At 44.3% G+C, this 21948-nt stretch overlaps 1 protein-coding gene across 1 annotated transcript; it reads left to right on the forward strand.

The window, feature by feature from the left end:
* The first annotated feature begins 15282 nt into the window (after nucleotides 1-15282).
* her9 (hairy-related 9) lies at nucleotides 15283-17027 on the forward strand. The gene is made up of 4 exons (XM_058084585.2): nucleotides 15283-15555; nucleotides 15667-15762; nucleotides 15854-15941; nucleotides 16032-17027. The coding sequence occupies exons 1-4, from the start codon at nucleotides 15448-15450 to the stop codon at nucleotides 16613-16615; spliced, it is 876 nt and encodes a 291-aa protein (XP_057940568.2). The 5' UTR covers nucleotides 15283-15447; the 3' UTR covers nucleotides 16616-17027.
* The last annotated feature ends 4921 nt before the right edge of the window (nucleotides 17028-21948 follow it).

A 21948-nucleotide genomic window follows, 5' to 3' on the forward strand; every position in this document is an offset into this window, starting at 1 on the left:
GAGAGCTATCCTTCATCACGCTATGGCTCCCATGCCTGGACAAGCTTGCTCCCCGCTCCACACACTTGTCATTGTGACACGCCGTATTCTCGGGATCAATTCAGAGGTTGACAACACCACACTGAACCAGGGTGCCATTTGTTAGGGACCACCCCCACCCCCTTCCCTCCCCATCTGTCAGGAGGCCTCTGAGACACTTTTTGTGTCCTCCGTGGATGGCTGAATGTAAGTGGGTGGGAAAGGGGAGGTTAATCAAGATTTGGATGTGGAGTGGGAGGAGGGCGCACGTATGAGAGATTTGAATGTGTGCTAAGTCATTATGTTGATTTCCTTTTCTTTCTCTCGCCACAAGACATTCAGAGAATACTTTCTTTTATGATCCTTTCTTGGCTGTACCGCCTGTGCTGCCCATTTTTGTGCCCAGGGGGACAACTATCTGGGAATTGGGTCAATTAAGAGTGATGGTTTGCTGATAAGAGTGAAAGTTATTTTATGGCTTAATAGGCCTGAAACCTTGGGCCATGGGTCTGTCATGATGCTCCTCCCACTTGGTCTCGCAGCATCCCACTTGACACACCTGCAAACTCTTAAACCTACAATTCTCACTTGGATGTGTCTGAGCTATTGACCAATCACAAAAGGGGTGACAACACAGGCTCGGGCTATATGAGTCGCCGGGGGCTCCTTCCTGCTGACCGCTGTCTTATACTAGGAGAGTTCATGTTGGTTCTAGTCCACAATGGGACACGTGGTGACCTTGGCACTGACCCTGCTCTCTCCCAGGGGTTAGGCAGAGAAACAGATGTGGGTAAACTTCCCCTGTGAATAAGAGAATGAGGCCCACTTGTCAAAGAACCCAGTTTTCTCCATGCGGGTGAAAGTAAACCGTTAAAGAAGAATGTGGGTCTAATTGGTAAAGGTCTGGTTTGTCGTTATTTGGTGCTTAATTGGTGCGTCTATAGTCCTCTCTTTTGTACGCAGTGAAGCGGGATTCTTCTTGTGGTAAACATCAGTACATTTCTCAAGTGTGCAGTTATTCTAAGAAACCATACCTGGAGTTAAGCCTGCTTTTTTGGCCACAAACCAGCAGGGGGCGTTCTAGGCCTGAATGCTGGCTGTTAGTTGCCTCATTTGCTCAGCCGACTGGGAAGGAGACATTCAAATCATCATGGTAATCCGTAGGGATGAGCTGGATCATGCATCTCACCATTATACGTATTCGTGTTAAAGCAAAAGGCTCATTATGTATTCACGTCAGGCTCTGTGATTGCCTTCCTGTCACTAGACCGACTCTGCAAGAGGCCACAACATTAGGTACACGTGCGAGTAGTACGAGTAGTACATCCTACGTGTATGGCTGACATAAGCGTGCTAAAATATTACACCCCTCTCAATATGTTGCAGTATGCACCTTGCACGTGTTTTAAAGTGCCCCACTTTTTAGCTCTGAATGAATGTATGGATGTTGTATTTTAATGCATCTTTTATTCTGTTTTTTACTTAGCTCTATTTTTCTTCACTGTAAAGCGTCTTTGAGTATTTTGAAAAGCGCTATACAAATAAACTGTATCATTATTATTATTATTATTATTATTATAACGTACACACAGTGTGCACGATCGTGCATTAGTCACTGACGGTGTTGATTTCCCTGTTTGCCATGTTTGTATGGATCACCAACTTCAGTTCAACAAAAATAATTAAAGGATGAAGTCCCAAGGATTGTTTACACACGTACACAGTACACATATAGCAGAACAATAATATACTTATAGCAAACTTCGAGCAACTTCTGAACAATCCATGTCAACTTCAGACTTCCACACACTCCCAGGAATGTCCTGTCCACTCAGAGTACGGATACAGATATAGATCATTTAGATGGGTGAACAGGTACAGGTACGGGTACGGGTACGGGTACGGGTAGTGGTGTACTCGCTCATCATTCCTAATTCAGCCAAAGCATCTACACACACTAATAAGTCAATGCAGTAATACTACCCAGTTATCTTCAACAATTCCATTTCCTTTTTCCATGTAACAATGTGTGTACCAATGTGTCAATTTTACCATACTTTGCTATATTATTATTTATCAAATTATTGCAATGTTGCAAACTCTAACCACAGTAATAACCAACTAATAACTTACTTGAGTTTTTCTACATAGCTATACATGCAAAAATGCACCCCTAGTAGGGATAAGCGGCATAGAAAACGGATGGATATACGTATTTTATCCTTCTTTGAGCCCATCCACTGTTCATTGAGTCCATGGGGATACAAGTCAAATGTGAAGTGTGAATTTCTGACTGCGGTTGCCTGGGTTATGTCCACAAATGTCCCACATGCCTTTGGAATAGCATGCTACCCTTCACTGGCTCCTGTCTAATGAGTGCTGGTCCATCGTATAATTAAAACCCTCATGAGACTGGACCGCCAGGAGAGAGACAATGGCTGGGAAAGGTAATAACCGGCCATTTAAATCACCTCAAATGCGACAGCCTATTTGGATTAGGGGAGACCTTTTCTTTAGTCTTTCAGACACGGCCCAAAAAAATGCAACATCTCTTTACCAGCATACCGCTGTGAGGATGAGGGCCGAGCATCCTCAGCATGAACCCTCTTTTTTTTAAATTCTGTGGCCTGAGTCATAAATTTCTTGTTCCTATTGTGTGGGAACTCTTCTTGGACATTGTCCCGGTGGCGCTACCCACCAGTTGCCAATAAGTGGAACATGATCTCCTATCGAGCAGCAGTCTAGCATTCCTGACATTTCCAGTCGGCTGTCTGCCATAAGGTCGCAAGGGACAGCGTCAAACACCAAGACACCTTGTTTTGGTCCCCGTTCCTGGTGAGCTTGTCTCCACACAGGAATGTTATTGTCTTCCGTGGAAGGACAACCAGCATCTGAATACCTGCTATGACAACACAGGCCAAATGTTTCATTTGTTCCAATACTTATCAACTACGATCTTAGGCTTCCGGGTCAAATTTCAGAATGAACCAAAAATGTACTATAAACTTTACAGGTGAATACAATGTGACCTTCTCTAAAGTCTTGATGTCCAACACTTCAATGCTTCAGTACTTGGTGCACCTGAAGGGCATACTGTACAGTGCCGTTGCAGTACAGTGCCTTTCTGTGAGTCTTCCAGTCTTCTTCTGTCTGGAACTTTGCAACCTGCTGATGACACTATGAGACATTTCCGTAGCTACTTTCATCCTTTCTGACTTTCTGACATCTGATTCAGATCGACGTGAAAAGCTATTTCAAAACTCAAACGCTTCACTCAGATTGACTCTGACTCTATACTTGAAAAACACTTGGCAGGCCAGATCTGGATGCCGGGCCACAGCTTGCCCACCGTTGCTCTAATGAACACAATGGAATAAGAGTCCTGTTCTTTGCTCATAGGTGGAGGAGAAAGTGGACGGGGAGACATGAACTCTTACTTGTGGCCATAAAATAAAGTGGACCGTGGATCACGGCGGCTGCTGCGTCTGCGGGACCTCAGGCTCTGCTGTTTTACCGCTCTGGAGTTAAAGTCTCGTTACTGGGAGATTATTAGACTTAATCTAGTAAAAGAAGAGCGTGACATCCCGATCACCCTGAAGGCTCCTGGGAGCTTCCCGGAACAGTGGGGGGATTCATCTGAAGTGGCCATATGCCGTCTCCCCTGCGAGGAGGGGGTAGGTGTGGCTAATTTTCAAGTGAAGGCCTTTCAAACGTCACCTGGGGCACTTAGCCGGCAGGTAGCGCCTCTGCAAGCGGTTTTATGTGTTGTAAAATGGCTGCAATGTTGGTGATGGAGCGCGGGGTCACCCGTGGTGTGGGGAGCCGAGGGGGCGGGGGGCGGCCTTGCCTCGGGGCAGGTGGTGGCTGGATAGCTGTAGAGCAGTGAGGTGCGGTGGGAGATCCGCATGGGAGCCCTTTGAACTGCTTGATGCAGGTGGAATGTGCTTAGTCAGCAGGCCGCTGCTTCACCCGCTTAAAGGCTGTGCCTGGAGAGTCAAGCTAATGCTAATTGTCCTTGATGTGATGTGCTGCTGCTCTGACTGTGGTTTACCAGTCATCGTGACCAATCCATTGTCCACATTCAGCACCTTTTCCTCAAATCTTCCCTTTTGCTCTACAAATGCCCTCCAGATCCTTTTCATTCTTTGCAACTTGAATGACCTTACCTTTAATCTGTCCTCTGGCCGCGCTGCTTTATGTGTAGGGTCTGGTTACGTGCAGCACTTGGCGTGCATGCATGGATATAACTTTATTTCACAAGTCTTATCGACATTTTATTAAGCTGGGTACACGAACAGACAATTCGGGATTTTTTAAATGTGAGAGTTTCTGCTGTTACGTCACAAGCTGTCCACTGACAGTCAGGAGGCTCTGAACCAGGGGTTTGCATGATTAGTGATAGTCTAGCAGTCCCTCATTCAGCCTGGTTAATTGGTTCCAGACTTTAACCGTTCCAGAAGTTGATTTCCACAAAGTTGGATTCCATCTTCGTAAATGGAATATAAATGGAATATTTGTGTAGTTATTGCATAGATCTTAGAAATAACATTATTTACATATTTAGTTTTAACTGTTAGAGCCCTCTAGACATGAAACATCTATACCAGGGGTGCTCATTAAGTCGATCGCAATCTACTGGTCGATCGCGGAGGTGGTACTGGTCGATCGCGGCGTGACATTAAAAAAATCTCATCCTAGCATCAATGCCGTCACTTGATTGATATACAGGGCAGCCATTCAGATGACAACTGAATGTTGCCCTTCGGGTGACCAATCAAATCAAACAACGTCTCTAAGTGCAGCAGAACTTACGATGTCAGCCTATCATCCATCCCCGTTACTTGATTGACATACAGGACAACCAGTCAGATGACAACTGAATTTTGACCTTTAGGTCACCGCTCATGCGTAAACAACGATGCAAAGTGCTAAGCTAGTCGGCGAATTGCGTCAGATTTTAAGCCCTCGCTAAAGTTTATGGTCACTAAAATGAGTGAAGTAGCTGGACCAAGTAAAAAGGCAAAAACATATCACTTCCATACGGAATGGGAGGTGGACTTTTTTTTTCACAATGTCTTTTTCAAAGTGCGTTTGCCTGGCTAACCTGGCTATCAGCAGCTACTGTCCGGACTATGCATCCCTGGCTGATTCAATTCAGTGCAAGTCATCAAAGTAAACTCAGGTAATTACAAAAAATGTTAATAGTTAATTATGTGTGTTTTGCAATATTGGCTCATTTGGTTATGTAAGGCACATCAACATACATTGTACGTACAAATAATCCTCAATACATTTGAATATAAATAGATGTTTTGCATTTTTGTAGTGGGTAGATCATTTTGACTCGGTCATTTTAAAAGTAGCTCGCATGCTGAAAAAGTGTGAGCACCCCTGATCTATACAGTCCCCTTAACACTTGTATTGCCCAATATATATATAAATATATATATATACGTATATTAAAAAATATATACAAATATATATAAAATATATATAATTGGAGACAATAAGCCATTTAAGAGGCTGCACGGCGGGCGAGTGGTTAGCGCGCAGACCTCACAGTTAGGAGACCCGAGTTCAATCCCACCCTCGGCCATCTCTGTGTAGAGTTTGCATGTTCTCCCTGAGCATGCATTGGTTCCAAAAACATTCCAAAAACATGCTAGGTTAATTGGCCACTCCAAATTGTCCATAGGTATGAATGTGAGTGTGAATGGTTGTTTGTCTATATGTGCCCTGTGATTGGCTGGCGACCATTCCAGGGTGTACTCTGCCTCTCGCCCGAAGACAGCTGGGATAGGCTCCAGCACCCCCGCGACTTTCGTGAGGATAAGCGGTAGAAAATTAATGAATGAATGTTTCTTTTCAGGGGCTGCATGGTGGTCTAGTGGTTAGCGCGCAGACCTCACAGCTAGGAGACCAGGGTTCAATCCCACCCTCGGCCATCTCTGTGTGGAGTTTGCATGCATGGGTTTTCTCCGGGTACTCCCACATTCCAAAAACATGCTAGGTTAATTGGCCACTCCAAATTGTCCATAGGTATGAATGTGAGTGTGAATGGTTGTTTGTCTATATGTGCCCTGTGATTGGCTGGCCACCAGTTCAGTGTGTACCCCGCCTCTCGCCCAAAGACAGCTGGGATAGGCTCCAGCACCCCCCGCGACCCTTGTGAGGATAAGCGGTAGAAAATTAATGAATGAATGAAGCCATTTAAGACATAAGTGCAAACTTCTGTTCTTGCAGTAGGTCGGATGCGAAGGGCCCCAATAACTGGGTTTTTCCTCGGGCCCCCACATGACTACATATGCCCTTATGGCTGAGCATACAGCTGTTAGCCCGCAACCAACCTCCAGGTCGGGCGCTGCTAATGACCCCCAGTCGTAGCTCCGCCATGGGCCTCTTGTTCCCAGAGTGGGGGGGTTTAAGGGGTCTGTCCAAGGCTGGGCCAGTGCCGGGCGACGCTTGGGTTAAGACAAGGTGGATAAGCCGGGGAAGGGCATTTGAGAATCTCATGTTCCGACCTTATTAATGGTGAGGCTGTGTCCGAGTGTGGGAAGACGAGGTGTGAGGGCCCTAAGGTTGCCACATGGTGCATTATAGGACACACGTTTTGTTCCCCTTGATTTGTCTTTATTGATAGCGGGCACATAGTAGGCCACTTGTTTCCTTGCTTGTTGAATGGGCTAGGCGGTAGGTTCCCTTTTCCTCTCTGCTTTGATAAAGTAAACAGCCCCTCCTTGGGCCGTGAAGTGATTCACGTGAAAGAGCTCGCAGTTGACGAATGGGAGTGTTTGTCTGATGCTGCCAGTGTCTGCCTTTGTTTCCTGCCTGGCCTTTAGATGTGATTAATACACAGAGACGCAAATGTTTGGCCCAAAATAAAAGTTAAAGGGAGGGTACACAATTCATCTCCACATCAGAGGTTAAAGGAAGGCCGGCCTGTTGAGGTTTAAGGGAGGGGCTTTGATGATGGGACGGTTTTCACTGCAACCATACACACAGCCCTTTCGATCATTGTGTGGTTTAGTCCATAGAGTCTTCTTACGCCAATATGCTACTTTGTGATATAATAACTTCACTTGCTTGGCTATGTTTTACTCACTACTCCGTACTCCTCCAGCTTCCTGTTTACATTGTGGCACACGGCACTCACCAAAGAAGAAGAGAGGGTTGCCAAATGCTTCATTGCAACACGTTTTCAGGGGAGCAAGGGGTTACTAGAGCGGTTTGCAAGCCTGATTCCGACCAGAGAAAGTGAACTATACGTAGATGAGAAGAACCTCTTAATTTCTTTAGTCGTCAAAAAGATCCGCTGTGGCGACTCCGTCAGGAAAAAGCCGAAAGACAAAAAGAAACAAGCAGTAAAATCAGTTGCACCAAGCAGCACTATTGATTTTGATGTCTCATGTGCAAGCCCGGCGTGCTACAACATTAAACTAGCATCAAGACTTTAGCATGGATGCTGCACTAGTAGCACTTTTATCAGAAGAACAGTTTTGTCAAACAAGACAAAAGAAACAGACATAGCATATCTTTAGGCATAATCCATCATAGCCATAGTGAGGAAGTGTTGCCATGACGAACGCACTAGAGACGAGTTGAGGTCCATAAATGGTGTTTGGATTGCACGGCTGTTGATGTGTTCGTTGTGTCATGAAGGGTTTGTGAACGCAAGTCCTCATTGCTCATAATAAAGTCTGATTCACATAATGGGTACGCTGGAGCCTATCCCAGCTGACTTCGGGCAAGAATGAAATAAACCAGTGTTAGGTAAATAGATTTTCAGACATGTGTGCTATCTCTTCATTTGATTTAAATTTTCAGTTGATGTTGGTGCTGGTAATACATACAAGTAGACATAATCCTGCATCCTGCCCGATAATTTATCTTCCAATGAGAATACAGTACAATATACAGTAGTAATATAGTGTGACGTGGTGATTAATCACAATTAATAAATTTGAAAACTGAGATCACACAAATGTCCGGTCCAGACCCCCCCCCCCCCCACCTGTAACTGCTGTAACTGTAAAGTCTGTGAGGTTCTCATCAGTAGTGTGCCGTAACTTGATGCCCCCACTAATAACAGGCTTACAGAGACAATGAGCACAATGAGTACAGAGGAGGCCTTTTCAGATGACTTCAGAGCCCCCTCCTGAGAAAAGACACAGTCACCCACTGCCTGAATGGGGGGGGGGGGCTACAGGACACATTAAAGCTAATGGACATGAGAGACTGACCACATAATTACATTACAGCATTTCAGTAGCACTTGAAGTGCCACACTTGTGGCTCGGGCATACCTCTTTACTCATCCATCCATCCGCCCATCCATCCATCCGTCCATCCATCCATCGGTCCATCTATCTGTCCATCCCATCCCATCTATCCATCCATCCATCCATCTGTCCGTCCATCCGTCCATCCATCCATCCATCCATCCATCCATCCGTCCATCCATCCGTCTATCCATCTGCCCATCCATCCATCCATCCGTCCATCCATCCGTCTGTTCATCTGTCTATCCATCCGTCTATCCATCCGTCTGTTCATCTGTCCATCCATCTATCCATCCGTCCATCCATCCGTGCGTCCATCCTTTTAGCAGGTTTTCTATGCTAGAACCACAAATAAAAATACTCACTGTGAGCCATCCCTTGCTGTCAGCATCATCATGGTCCTAACTGGGGACCAGCATTGGCCCAAATGACAGCAGCTAACACACATTGAATTGACTCTCCTTCTACATTCATCCATCCATCCGTCTGCCCATCCATCCAACCGTCCATCCATCCATCCATCCATACGTATTCTATACCGCTTATCCTCACTAGGGTCGCGGGGCTATGCTGGAGCCTATCCCAGCTGACTTTGGGCGAGAGTACCTCCTTACTCAATTCATTCATATTAAAGCTTATGACAGCGGAATGTGCTGTGGCAGAGATGGCCCTCATGGTCACACTGAAACAAGGTTGCACTCCATGGGAAGGGCAAGCCCCTGCCACCCCACTACCTCAGCCTGTGATTCCAAGCTTGGGGATTTAAAATAAAGGATGGGCACTGACAGGACGAAAGGTCCGGACTGACAATAAACCTCATCATTGACTGGAGTCCAACATACGATATCAGACTGAAACGTCTAATTCAAAACCAACCTTTGTGTTATTAACAGTCAACATTCAAGCTTTTTCTTTTGACATTGTGCCTTTTTCCCCATTTCCATTAACGCCTCTCGGTACCCGTTAACAGGCGGGGAGCTACAGTTGGAGAGGATGTATGGAAGAATGGACCAGACTACAATACAGAGGATTGCAATAGTCCAAGCGGCATGAAATAATAAATGAACAACATGCTCAAAGACGTCAGCAGGAAGGCAAGCTTTCACCTTTGCTTGGATTGGACCACAGCACTTACTTGTTTACACAATTTAAAAGAACCATCTAAAATCCCGCCATGGTGATCATCTGCAAAACAACAAAAATAATGTTAGATTAGTAATATTAGATTTTCAAATAATTGACCCCAAGGGCAGCATGTGCGAAGCAAACAAGGATGGATCCAAAATGGAGCATTGAGGTACACCAGAACTAAGACTTTTGAAGCTGTTAATACAAACAAGTTTATATTTTAAATCGTAAAACAGTATAGATGGGCACATTTCACACATGGTTGCAAATGCAATTAATCATCATTAAGTGGAAAACTGATTAATTTGATTCAAATGTTCAATCATTTGACACTCCTATTATGTATATTTCATTTTCAAAATTCATAGCCATGAAGTAAAATTGATTGAAATGTGGCTATCGTGACTCAACATGATTTTTTTAAATTCAGTATAATTTGAATTTGACTTGATTTAATGTAGATATCTTTATGAACGCATCAAAAACAAAATCAAATGACTATACGTCATAAGATAATGAACACAAAAAGGATATGACAAAAAGCAGACGTCATTTCATGAAAGATAAATTAAGTTTGTTTCCATGTCAGCAAAGCTTATTTAAATGACGAATAAAATGGCTCCACGTGCAAATTCAAACTCCAAGAACAATTAAAAACAACTCAACAAGCATTCTTATCGGGGTGGAGATTGCATTAGCCGTGTAGTTACACGACTGCTAGCCGACATTTGTCCAAGAATGGTGTCAAGGGTTCCACCAATTTGCCCAATTTGATTTAGAGACATTTTTGTGCTTTTTGTTTACCTAATCTGAGTCATTCACACCAGACACCAGTGGAAATGTCCAAATGCGTCACTGCACAGCTTTAAAGGCCTTTCCCATGTATTGCAGCCCAGTGACCCATTCTAAATAACCTATATCATCGGGGATGTGTGCTTTATAAAGGAGTCCATTGGAGCCCACATCTGAAAGAGTTTTTTTGGCTGCAAGCTCGGATGAAAAGTGCAAAGAGGAGGATAAAGGAAAAGTATAGAAGATGTCAGGATGCCTTTGGAAGGAAAACAAACTGCAGAGCCCAATGTGAGTTGACTTAATCTGATTAGGCTAACCTCATCAACGGCCCACTTAAAAAGGAGAAGAAAGGCTTGAATTGGGGTGAGGAGCAAGAGAAAGGGCGCTCTTTCTCTGTGTTCAGAAAGCCAAAAGGGGCTGTGTGAACTCATTGTACTGGACATGCTGGTCTGCAGATGGCAAAATGGCAACAATCTGTTTGAAAAGTGAAGCAAATATAATTGATCACAGGGTCTCCTTGCAGATATGAAAACAGCCGAGAGACTGATGAGATTAAAGGAGGAGAAAGTGTGTGAAAAATAGCATTTGTGGCGCAAGCGTTGAGCTTCACTCCAATATTTCCGCACTCATTCATTCAAGTCGGATCTCTTCTGAAGAACACACATGAAATTCCAAAACTACTTTTGAAGATCAACAATGTCTGGCTCGTCCAAAATTGAACAAATCGCTAGCCCCAATTTTGACAGATTTGTTTTGCCCATCATTCCCAATCCTTATGTGAAACATGAACTTTATTTTTTTCCCCTTGCTCTGCATACTACCAAGAGAAAATGAGTTAGTTTGAGCTAGCTAACAGTGCATGTCATTGGGAGGTAACTATTTTGACTACAAAGAGGCCAACAGTGTTCCATTTACATACTTGTGTATTGACCAATCTACAGTGATATTGTTATTGTAGCAGCTAACACCAAAACTAGCAAACCAAAACACCAAAACTCTGGCGGAATAATTCAACGCCTCGCTCGCTGCTCATTTCAGCATCACTCACATACGGAACAGACGGAAGTGTGGATGCTGGTTTTTTGACTTGAGGACTGGGGCACATGTCTTGTGCTGGAAGACACAGCCATCTCAAGGAGCGCCGACATCGAGAGTGTCGTTGATGTTTCGATGCTGCTGTTGTTGACAGAAGGAGCTTGAGCTCCTGGGCTAAGGCAGTGAGCTGAGGAAAAAAGTCCATGTAATGTTTTAAATCATCCAAATACTGCAAGTATTACACGTTATCATCAATGTACTTGTCAATGCATGATCACAGCATGTAAATCAAACAATAAAACGTGCATTGTTAGCTTCTCTTGTTAGAATGCACAGAAAAGGGAAAGAAATATGGGCAACATTCCAAAAGACTCGATATAAACGAGTATCCGGCTCATCCTTAGTAAAAATCATATTTGGAAAGCCTTTAACAGGTTTTCTATGCTCGAACCACAAATAAATGCTCACTGTTAGCCATCCCTTGCTGTCAGCATCATCATGGTCCTAACTGGGGACCGGGTACAGTATTGATGACAGCAGCTGACACTCGTTGAATCGACTCTCCTTCTACATTCTTCACATGGATTCCGAGAGCTACATGGTCTTGTTGTGCTAAAAACAAATGAAGCAGGCAGCAGGGAAAAGGAGCGGCTGCAAGGCAACAGGCCACCGGAGTCTGCTAAATCTGCAAATACTGCTTCTCCCCCTTTTTGGGGGGGGCGTAATCATCTCCTCCAGACATTTCTTCCTGCACCCCTTTATAGCTCGTAAGACTAAGTCAAAAAGCAAGTACTTTTGCTTCTTTTCTGGTGAATGCTGCCGTGATTTAAATTCTCCACATTCCTTCGAAAGCCATGTTGGTATCGGCTTTAATAAAGTCCAAATGACAGAGTCGGTCCAAAAGTGTCCTTGTCTGTGAAGGGGAATTCCTCCCGTCTTTGTTGCCTTTGATATGCAGGAGTGGGGAAGAGGAATTATGGTTGGAAATAACAAGAGTTGTCCAACTTGTTCTGCCCGGCTTCCCCTCAGGTTCACCAGGTGCGACTCCCCCATGAAGCCAAAGCCTATTAACTCCAATGCGGCGCTAGGCGCTTGTGTAATCTTTGCATAGCTCTGTAGAATTAGATGTGCATCATTTGGGCCGATCCAAAAGCAAATAAAGCAAGGAGTCCAAGCACACACAGCTGGCCCTTGAGACGCTGGATCCCGGGTAAACAAGCGTCCAGCATGCCTCAGCTCAGCTCAGCACAGCTCAGCCATGGGGGCTCATGAAGCAGCCAACAATGGCTGATCTACTCCACTTGAGCAGGGCTTAGCAACATTTTATTACATTTGGATCATTTCAATGGACTACCGGCCAAAAGAGGATCACTGAATTTGTCATCAGTTTTAAGATTAGTCAGACATCTATGCCGCCTCAAACTGAGTAGTGCTCGTTTTGTTGGGGAGTATCGGCTGATTTAACATGCAAATCTACTCTTTTCATTTCTTTTCTTTTCATTACTTCTTTGAACACAATCTATTTCCTGAGCATATTCACTTGCTCAGTTTTACAGGTGTGCTTGTTTTGGATTCTTCTGTTTTCTTCCATATTCATATCCTATTGCATACTTTGCATATGTGTTCACATATCATCATCACATGGCAGGTGACCTGTGCAAAATGTACATTTTGCATCATCGTATAACCATGAACAATTGCATTGTGTTATTTTTGTGCTGCAACTTCTGCTATAATGACATATTTTTATTATATGTAAACTGATGCCAAATAATTTGCATAAATATTGTGTAGTAGATAATCCCATACAAGCAGGTGCTATTTGTTATTATTATAATATTTAATATATACTAATGTCCTCTTTGCATAAAACAATTGTTCCTGCAAGCCCATTATGATTATACTTTCCTGCATGCGTTTATATAAAATACATATTATTTGATAATAATATTCTATCTCAGAGGTGCCCAAAGTGCAGCAGCGGCTGTTTTTTTTTTACTGGCCCCTGGCACATTTTAAAAACATACTTTAACAAATAAACTAAAAAATAATAAACAACATGTAAAAATCTTCAGTAATTTTACAAGAATATAGTCAAAATAAAATAACCAAGCTAAAAATGTCATCCAATACTTCTCTACAAGAGAGGAGAAATATGATCTCAGGGAAGGAGTACATTTGAAACACTTCTATGCTAGGACTACGTTAAAAAGCCATAGCATTGTAGTATGTGGAATCAAACTATGGAATGGATTGAGTAAGGACCTCAAACAATGCACAACGATGAGCCAATTCAAGAAACAATACAAGCAGTTGATGTTTGCTAAATACAAGGATGAAGAGTCTTGAACCAGTCATGATGTGCTATATATATCACTATATTGACACTTACTATGGTACACATTATGTCATTGGATGGTCATATCACCTCCTACTTCAGTGCGTGAAAAAAGAAAAAAAAACTATATTGGGAAAGCAGGAAGTAAACAAATGTAACAGTTGCTGATTGTAATAGTACCAGATGGAGGGGTAGGATTTAATAAGCTTTGCTTCTTCCTACTCCTTTTGGACATGTGGAACTGGGGACTGATTATGTGAATTGGAATTGGAATCTGATGCATGTTCAAATGAAATAAAACCATTACCATTACCAAAATATTAAGAGAAAAAGTTCAAGAAGAATGTTGAAATATTTGAAAAGTTCAAACCAACAACTGCAAAAATAGGGAAAAAGGAAAAGAACAAAGTTGATACTAATATAAGGCTTTTTCAAGTATAAATATTTAGAAGTTCTTATGACGTGTTGCTTTACAAAATATCAAAGTGGTGCTTGCAAGCCGCAGTGCCACCTTGTGGTCAACATGGCCAACACGTCTAGGCATTGCTCACTGGGTTTATGTGCTTTATGTCCCTCAGGCAGACACACACTACTCACTATTTACCTGTTATTTCAGTAAAAAATGTGACTTAAAATTAAGATCTGAGTTCCAGATTTAATAAAAGCAATATGAATGTAGTATATGTTCACGTCATGTCAGGTCAGATTACCTTTACAAAATGGTCGCTAGGTGGCGATCCCCCTCCAACATCACAGCTGGCCTTTCCTACCAAAGCTAATTTTCTCCCGGAACCAAGTCATAAAAATACTCACGTAAATTTGACATTAAAGCATATACATACAAAATTCTCTCCAAATGGTATTTTGTGTGGGGTTCTATGTATAGTTCGATGTGATGTACTACCACTTTATGTATGTTATTCCTTTTTAAATAAAGTTTGAGTATTCTGGTTTCTGATGATTGGCACGTGCAATGACGAGACCGAAGTCTCGTGGCACACGGACAGATGTGCACCCGCCCCCCAAAGCCCGGTCTCTTTTCCTGCCCGACTTTCTGAGATGATTGATACCGGAGCCAATTCAGGCAACCAATGGGAGGAGGCTGCGCCTCCTTTGCATAAAGTGGTCGCGCGCCATTGGATGAGTGCGTGCTGCTTCAAACGCCGCCTCGCGTGCCAGCACAAACAGACGGCTCGCGCCTGGAAGTGGAGTCATAAAAATAAAAGTTGTTTACTTAACGAGGACCTGTTTTGCATCTCCGCGTATCTAATAAAGTTGACAGAAATCCGCTTGGGTTGGTTGAATACATACATACAGCAAATACAGGCAAAAATAAACTACCTCGTTGTATTACAGAGTAAGTTACCAACATGACATGTATTTATTTTTACGCGCATCGACCAAGTTGGCGACAGACATCCGAGTGCATTCCCCGGGCTTATCATCGCCACCTCCTGATCCCAGCAAGCAGGACCTGCCTGCCTCACATTCGTTCGGCCTGCTTCTGTTGTTCTTCCCCGCCGGGCTGATTGAGCAGCGCGTGACTGACGGCCCGCAGAGGTGTTGACCAATCAGCAGCCAGCACTGCGCCTACTGGGCCAACCCGCGCTGCCATTGGCCGACGCGAGTGTGGGAAAGAATGCAGAGAGGGTTTCACACGAAGTGGGAGCACGCGCGCCGCCTATAAGTAGATCCGTGGCGCGTGTCGACGCCACAAGTGGAGACGCAATCCGTCGCAACCAGACGATTACACAATACTGATAACAGGACACGATTGTTCTGGTGGACCAACGTCTTCATTTTTTACCATTTGATTATATCTCTTCCTGAAAGGATTACGTATTTTCAACCACGATCATGCCAGCTGATACTATGGAAAAGCAGACAGGATCCCCGATGGCTGGTGCCCCTGCAAACGGATCCCACACACCCGACAAGCCAAAAAACGCCAGCGAGCATAGAAAGGTAATTGACACTCGTCTCCGTGCAACTCACGCCGTCTGTATGTGTTTATTGTAGAGATGTCATACTTGTGGAAGTGTCTTAACAATTATCTCCGTGTTTTTTTCCTCGCAGTCATCCAAGCCCATTATGGAGAAAAGGCGCAGAGCAAGAATCAACGAAAGCCTTGGTCAGCTCAAGACGCTCATCCTAGACGCACTAAAGAAAGATGTAAATATGCTTTTAACATATGTTTAAACACCAATGTTCAATGTTTCATGTACCTTGGATTGACATTGGACTTTAAATGTTGCCCCCACAGAGCTCCAGACACTCCAAGCTGGAGAAGGCAGACATCCTGGAGATGACTGTGAAACACTTGAGGAACCTGCAGCGCGTCCAGATGAGTGGTAAGTTGAGGAAGATATTATTTTATGATATTATTATCTATTTAACAGTGAATGCATCACTAACGCCACTCCCTCCTTCCTTTGGAGCAGCTCTGTCCCCCGACGCCACCGTCCTGAGCAAGTACAGAGCAGGATTCAACGAGTGCATGAATGAAGTCACCCGCTTCCTGTCCACCTCCGAGGGGGTGAACTTGGAGGTGAGGTCGAGGCTGCTCAACCACTTGTCCGGCTGCATGGGTCAGATGATGGCCATAAACTACCAGCAGCAGCAGCAGCAGCAGCAGCAAGCCCCCCCTCAGCAGGCCCACCTTGTTCAGCCCCTCCATGTGCAGCTCCCCTCCAGCCTGCCCGTCAGCCCCGCCATGGCCCCCAAACTCAGCCCGGCCGAAGCGGCCTCCCCCAAGGTGTTCGGCGGCTTCCAACTGGTCCCAGCATCCGATGGACAGTTTGCCTTCTTGATCCCGAACCCCGCGTTTGCAGCCGCCTCGGCAGCGCCTATTATTCCTCTGTACGCAAACGCAGGGCTGCCGGTGACTGTCAACGGACCTTCGGCGCCCGCTGCTGCGTCACCCGTCCATGGGATGACGTCGTTCTCCGGAGGATCCCAGGCGGTCAGCCCGGTGGGAGTAAGCCCCGGCTCGGACGGCGGCGAGGCTGTGTGGCGTCCGTGGTAGCGCCTCCTTGGCAGGTTTTGGGATGAAACGAGAACAAGGAGAGCTTTGACGAGGATCGAACCCGTGACTTTTCCGCTTCAGCACCCTGACAGAGTTGATGCAGCAGCTGTATTGTTTGTTTCGTTTTATGGAACACAGAGCCCTGAGCTGGCACAGTTGAAATAATTCATCACCGAGTCCAACATTTGGATTTTGGCGAGAAATGACGTCTACATGCAGAAGAGATGATTTATAGGAGTTTTACTACAAAGTACTTTTTATCAAAAGGTTTAGTTTTGTACAGTTAATGATTGTTATACCAAAGCTGTGTTTTATATTTCTTCTTGTTTGTGTTTTCGACAGAAAAACCGGCCGATTGCCTGGTGTTTGTTAAATAAATCATAGTGCAAAAATACACTTTCGTGTCTACAATCTATTTCACCACAAACCGTTCACACGTTGACTGAAAAGCCAAAACGAATTCCAATTTTTTTGACAATTTGGAGTTTGGAATCTTTGGCGTCAAGTTTGGCGGGACTTCTTTACATCTGGCAGGGACAATGGCTTTGTTGTCTTTCTTTCAATTCCTCACTCCGGCTATAAAGGTAATTAAAAGTTGTAAAGGGGCTCTCATTCCGTATGCAGCGGGATCCCGGAGAAGTCCTAAAGTCTATTCATGAGCCTGGGAGATGTGCTCGGGGTTAATGTCACTAACAGATTGCCCCACTGAAAGAAGAATATGGAGGGATCCCTCTTCCTTTTGTCTGCCAATTGTTCCATTCCACTCCCCGCGAGGAGTGAACCTGCACCTCGGAGGGAACTTGTTCCGGCATTCGCTTACAAATGATTACCTGTACTGATCACTGTCGTGTTTATTGTTTAAACTACAGGTGCACTTTTACGCATGGGTGTGAGCCCCATTAAAAAAAGAGACCCTGGAAGGATAACCTCGGCTCCTTTTGGCTGCCAATTGTTTGAGCCCCCCACCCCCCACACACACGAGCAGTGGGTCTACACCTTAAAGAAGAAGCAAGTGGACTTGGCTGGATTTATACTCTAGTGCGCTTTTACGCACTCGTCTGTGCTTGGTTACAATTTACTATCGTCCTCTTGTGTAAATAATTGCCCCCCTCCAGAATAAAAACAAATCCAGAGCATGTATTTCTGTCTCTTGTGGAGTGGTACAGCCCCCCCCCCCCCCCCCCCCACACACTTGGGATTATGTTACAGCCTCTCCGTTTGATAGTTAAAATGATAGTTATTACAGTTCTCTGGCTCATGTTTGTCATTTCATGTGATTGCATTCTCACGGTGCCCAGCCGGTGCCCAGCCGGTGCCCAGCCGGTGCCCTAGAAATGCCACCGGGTCTCGATGACGCACCGAAACCCCGACAGCCAAATTGCAAACTAGTCACACTCAAACAGCAGTTGGCTGCGTGTGCCGCCTCTGCAGTTCTTGTTACTGCCTGCGCGTCTGAGTCAATAGTTCAGAGATGCCATTGAGGAGCTGAGGTCGTGAGAACCGAGCGAACTAGTCCGCCTGTGGTCGGGCACTGGGCCAGTAAGTAAATCCCCGCCGGCGTGCCGAGGTGAGGAGGCGGACGGCCAGAAGCGAGCCGCACACACACACAGGAGTCCGGTGAAAAAATGACTCAAGTGGGAGGGGTGAACTGTTAAAACAAGTTGAGTCAGTCTGTCTATTTTTAGCCGGAAGAAAGAAGATGCTTGTGGAAAGGAAGGGCTTATTATTATTAACAGCATACAGCGGGGGAATCGTGTTTGTAATTAACTTGTAATTGTCATCAACTTCCATGTTAGGTGATATAACTTCCACAAAACAGGCGGGAAAACCTTTCCAAGATGATGAAAAGGATTCCTATGCAGGGCTGAATGTCCCTCGGGGATGTGGCCATCATCCCTTGGGAGCAGTCCCTATTGAGGGAGGGGGCGGTAGTGAAGTGGTCGTCAGAGGAGCCAATCATTCTCATTAGCGACTGAATAGAAGCCACATTGCCCCCAAACTTTCAGCATCAATTTTCCCTCCAAAATGTATAATAGCCATTGTTGTATTGATGAAGCAGGGTTCATAGGCAGCACTGGAGTGCCTTCCATATGCAGGTTGAGCTGCTATATATACGTATATATACACACAATAACCAATGCATGCCATGCACTATTGCATCACAGCACTTAAAGGTGTACCATGTCGCCTCTGTCATTTCAGCTTTATAATAAATAATTCCATCATTAGCAGCTTCTTCATTGTTGGCCCAAAGAACAAATAAACAAATAGGGAAGAGCCTTGCCCTGGATAACGATACAGCACTAGTGGAGACTAGTGGTGCAACAGCAAAAATAGGATATCATAAAAGTAAAATAGTCATGTCCGATAATATCAGTCACTGATATTTAGCAGCCTGACATCAGCTTGCAAATCAGACAAAAGTTGATAGCGGTATCAGTATCGGTATCTTCCCTTTATGTAGAGCACGTATAGCATTAACATTCCATTTGTGGAGATTGCAGCAAAATGCAGTGAACACTGTGTTGCTCAAAAGGATGTTAAGCCCGACTTAAAGATGGAGCAGCATCATAGCTCATACATACTGACCAAGTAACGACCAAAAATGTCTATTTGTGTGGACAGGGCCTGGTTCTGTCCAAAAGTGGGAAAGTTATATCCCGGTTCTTGTTCCTTATTTGTTTTGGGGATTTTTTTGAATGTCTATACATTCATTCATATCCTGTGCATCTCCAGGGGGCTAAGCCCCCCCGTCCTCAGAACCTAGTGGTAACCTGGTAACAGTCACTGTCAACATTTGACAAAGATCATCCAACCGCGTACTAAACAGAACCCAACCATGGGCCGACTGCTTTGGGGGAACGAGCCCAGCCTACATTCTTACCGGATCATACCATTGATTTTGAAGCCAGTTCGAATCAAAATGGCATGGAATAATTGTTTTTTCAGTTATTTTATTTTCTCTTATACATAAAGGAAATAGCTGCAATTATGGCATATTGGAAGTTTTTCAATCCGCACTCTGCTGGTACATTTCCAATTGGAACTGGCTTCCCCATGAGCAGAACCTAAAACATTTAACTGGTGCTCTAACTCTTAGGTCATGACTTCACCATATCTCAAAGCTGTTGAATTTTCACATTGCCAACATGGGCGTGCCATTACTCAACTATTTGCCGCTGAGGCTTATCGCTGCTGCATGCGGTCTGAACTAAAATAACACACCAGCTGTCCATACTACAGCGGAAGGCAGGGATGAGCCTCCCTTACGAGATAAATACATCATGTCAGGCTGAGGCTCCTTCAAGGCCACTTCGGTGTCTTCAGGAGGAAGACATTCTACTTTCTCTGATGGAATCTGCAGTGCTTGCAAAAAAGGCTGCAAGCCTTGTGCACTGAAAGCAGAGAGGCCTGCGGAAAAGCCAAACCTGACCTCAGACACACGTCCTTTCGCCAAGTGGTGGGAATGACTGGAACCCAAGGGGCATATATAGAACCTGTGATATTTGATCATGCTCGATGCCACCACCCTGTGTAACCTCTGTGGTCTGCACCCGCTGGCTATAAATACAAAGACAGACAGGAAATGTGAAGTGACACTAATAAATAAGTGCCGTCACACGAATCTCCATGCGGAACTGCTTCAAATCCCACATGACACATTTTAGGAAAGGTTTTATACTTTCCCTGAGCTTCAGCAGCTTTTTAATGCCATCACACTGAGAAGGGCTTTGTTGAATGGACATCGTGTTATTGTTGTAAGGGGGTGCACCAAATCATTTTATCACAACCTAGATATTTGGGTCATGTGACTGAGCTAATCATTTTTAAGTGTAGTCAAACAAATTATATTATGAAACTCAACCTCAACTATTTTGAGTAGATTTGACTCAATCTATTTTAGCTAATGAAATGAAATGAAATGAAATCCCTTTTACACCTTTTTAATGTCCGCAGGTAGGAATGCATGTTAACCATGACAAGCTGTGTAAATCACCGATGGAGGGGGGGCACCGTGGGTTCTTTCCTGAGCAGCCATCCCAGCGTGCCGAGGCCTTGTAGGCCAAGTCAGGTGGTGACAGCCGCACTGTTGCTGTACAACGTTTTCTCTTTAGCGCTGTAGAGGAACGTGGGGGGGGGGGGCATTGTCCCTCCAACAGGATGTCCTGGTGAATTTTCCCATCTCATAGACTATCCTTTGTGTGTAAAGACATTTGGGAAAATCTTTAAAGCAGATGTCACCACAGCTTTGAAACAGTGCCATGCACCTTTTAACCCCCCCGGGCTCTTCCTTCCCTTCCCCACGTGCGCATATGACTTTGTTTTCTTACTTTATTTTGCTGCCTCGCCCGTGAATGCTAATGGAAGCGCAGAGACTGACAATGTGTATTGTGGCGCGTGGCAGTTATATGACGAGGACCGCGATCTCTTTCCTTTAGTTCCCATACCCTGGGAAGGTAAACACGCTTTGTCTTTGCTCTTGTTTTTTCTGTAGCAACTGTTGAACAGTGTGAGCTCCACTTGTGGTTTCATTGCCCGGATTGTCATGCAAGATGAGCACAGGAGACAAGTGTCAATAAGTGGATGGGCCCTTGCCAAACAAATGGCCAGAGAATGGGCAAAGGCAGCCAAGAATGCAGCTGGGTACACAGAGAGAGCGAGGGAGAGACAGAGAGAGAGAGAGAGAGAAAGAGAGAGAGAGTATTAAAAATAGAAGGTTGCTGTCCTTTGAAAAGCATGTGTCCCCAAATATTGTGGATTTCCTCACGTTTTCTTACAATGTAATGGTAATGGTAATGGTTTTATTTTAAAGATGGCTACTTCCCCCTGGCCATCAGCCTCTCTACCTTCCCACACGCAAAACTTTAAATTATTATTATTTATTCTAAATTATTTCAATTATTTGTACAAATTACTGTTTATGCTGTACATTGTTCATATTATATATTATTATTATTATTATACGGGAGCCAGGCAACGACATTTTGTTGGTAATTTCACTGCTGTATTATTGTGCAATGACAATAAAGAAAGTCTATCTATCTATTTCATTTGAGTGCATCCCATAATCAGTTCACAGTTCCACGTGTCCAAAAGGAGTAGGAAGAAGCAAAGCTTATTAAATCCTACCCCTCCATCTGGTACTTTTACAATCAATATCTGTTACATTTGTTCACTTTATAATATAATTAAAAAAACATTTAATTACTTTTTTAATTACATTTTTTTGTATTTGTAATTTTATTTATTTTTTGTCACACACCTGAAGTAGGAGGTGATATGACCATCCAATGACATAATGTGTACCATAGTAAGTGTCAATATAGTGATAT

This window comes from Doryrhamphus excisus, linkage group LG17, assembly GCF_037039965.1.
Source record: "Doryrhamphus excisus strain RoL-2023G ecotype Guam linkage group LG17, RoL_Dexc_Guam_v1.1, whole genome shotgun sequence".
NCBI lineage: Eukaryota > Metazoa > Chordata > Actinopteri > Syngnathiformes > Syngnathidae > Doryrhamphus > Doryrhamphus excisus.